General features: G+C 42.6%; 1 protein-coding gene across 1 annotated transcript in view; it reads right to left on the bottom strand.

The window, feature by feature from the left end:
• Positions 1 to 2,437, bottom strand: part of LOC9324741 (tRNA(adenine(34)) deaminase, chloroplastic) — a 4,538-nt gene that overhangs the window by 1,444 nt on the left and 657 nt on the right. The window contains exon 2 of the mRNA XM_021010072.1: positions 1 to 2,420. Coding sequence (XP_020865731.1) covers positions 1 to 2,420 — 2,420 coding nt within the window. The remainder of the gene's footprint in view (positions 2,421 to 2,437) is intronic.

Here is a 2,437-nt window from a genome sequence, read left to right as displayed (position 1 = left end):
TAACGGATTTTGACCTGCATCCATTCCAGGATAGCGTCTTCCTTCTCCCACAGTAACATTTTGATCACTGGGTGCCTCGGTGGGACTAGATTCTGAAGGTTCCTTGATAGCAGGAGATCTTATCAGGTTTCGACTAGGCAGTTTCATTGGCACCTCTGTCAAAGCTGTTTCAGGAAGACGGAACTCAAAGTTTCCGCCTTCTTCTTCATCCACACCAACAATTTGATTACCAGATGTGGAAGATATGCGATTGGATACTGAGCCACCCTCTAATATAGTGGAAGATGGCGATGATACCACACCTTCATGCTGTTCAGATCGCTGCTTCAGTTTTGTAGTGCCGGAATATTCAAATTGGCTTCTAGGAGAAGTTTGACCAACCTCCAACTGATTTAGTGAAGGAGCTTCTTGTGGCAAAACTTTATCCCCTTTTGTGTTATCATCACTGCTTCCGTCATGCTCACGTCCAGAAAACCATGTTGCACTGCTAACTGACTCGTTGGGTGAACTCTTTTCAGCGGGCTTTGCACTCGAGTCAGGGCTTCCAGCTCGGGAGCCCCACCTAAGCCGAGCAATATCAGCTATAACATTCCACAAGGACCTACCATTTCTTTTGAAAACAACATTCCCCTCTGCTGCATTGCCTTCTGTGGCTCCTGAATGAGGAGTTCCCTGAGCAGAATCCGTTACCCACATTTCATCTGAAGGTCCCTTTGCTCCTGAACCACCAGATGATCGCCTTGAGTCCCGCCTCTTCAATTGATTGCTTTCAGCTCTTTGCTCCTCAGTCTCTGGATTTATAACTTCATGTGTGGCCCTTTTCAAAAACTCCCCAACGTATTTCTCTGATGACTGTTCCAACCGATGAGCAGAACCCATAGCATCTTCATGTGATGTAAATCCCATCAGTTGTCCAGCAGACTGACTATTAACAGAAGAAGCTCCTGCTCTTGGATGTTCAAAGGCTGTGGGATTACCAATTTCTGAAGTTCCATGGGAAATCTCTTGAATGGAAACTCCACCAGTTCCATAGCTTTGTCCTGATCTTCTGCTTACCAGCTGAGAAGAAGGAGGAATCAGTGTTGTTTCAGATCCTTGCATTTCCTCGGAAACCAGATCTACCAGTTGTAATTTGTTTCGCGAGACCATCAAAGATGATTGTGAACTTGAGGCCTCTTCAGATAGCTTTGACTGATAACTTTGCAACCCTAAGGTCGTTTGATCTTCTTGTTTCGAGTTAGCCTGATCTAGCCTAGAGCCTTCTTTCCAAGCACCACTTTTTTCTACTTTGCTGTCCGATTGCACAATCGTAGTACTTCCTTGACCAATCAGCCTCTTCTCAGATTTTCTCTGAATTTCAGTATACCTTACTGCATCACTGGTATGAGATACAGACACAGAAGTTCTGTCAGATTGCGTCTTTTGCAAGGGATTATGTTCAATATGATAATCTTGCTGCTTCCTTTCAGATTGCAAACCAGAAACCAAGCCAGCATGTATTTCTTGGTTACTAATCTGGTCTTCGCTTTGTGAGACATATGTATTTCTGATGTCTATGTCATGAATTTCTGAACTTTCAGAATAGTGTTCAGTAGTCCTTCTCCTACCAGCTTGCTTAGATATCCTTTCTTCCACTAGATGTTGCTGATTATTTGTCACCTCTGGAAAATTTTGGAGCACATTTATACCTTCCTCCTGGCTACTGCTATATTTGGTTCTTCTTCGCAATCCAGATACTCTATCCTCACTGCTATAACGAGTCTCCGATCTTTCCTTCAATTGCTCCTGAGAACTCTCAATGTTATCGTTTCCAGAATCATTACGAATTGAGTGGACTCTATAGTCCTCCCTTTCACCAATGAGCTTTTGATTTTGAGAACTAGTCTCTGCATTGTTGACATGGATCTCATGAATTTCCATATCTTCTTCATAGTTTCCCGTCGATTCAGACACTCTATTACCAGTTTGACTAAACTTCTTTCTTCTTCTCTGGTTCAAAGTCACTGCCTGATTTGAATTTTCCCCTTCCTCAAAAACCTGCTTCTGATACCTTGAATCCACTCCATTAGAGCTCTCATCTCTTTTTTTCCTCAAATGCATCAGAGAGGCTTCCTTTCTAGATTTCAATCCTTTGGCTGACTGGTCAACAATTTTCTTCTTTGATCTTCTCACTTTTTCACGACTAATTTCCACATCCTCCTCCTGATTTTCAGTATCACTCTCAAACTCCCTTGAAGAAGCAAGGGAATAATACGACGAACAACTCAAACTCTTTGTTCTTCTAGGCCGAACTTCTCTTTCTTCAATATACTCACCAGTAACCAATTTAGAACCACGCCGAGATTCACTTTCCAGCTGAGAACGTTTCTTTATCCTCCCACAATGTTCACAATCATATCTTTCCTGTAACTTCACATCTCCTTAATCACATTCGATC

Source organism: Arabidopsis lyrata, assembly GCF_000004255.2.
Source record: "Arabidopsis lyrata subsp. lyrata unplaced genomic scaffold ARALYscaffold_2, whole genome shotgun sequence".
Taxonomy (NCBI): domain Eukaryota; kingdom Viridiplantae; phylum Streptophyta; class Magnoliopsida; order Brassicales; family Brassicaceae; genus Arabidopsis; species Arabidopsis lyrata.
The sequence above is the reverse complement of the archived record's forward strand: the minus strand, read 5'-3'. Positions and strand labels throughout refer to the sequence as shown.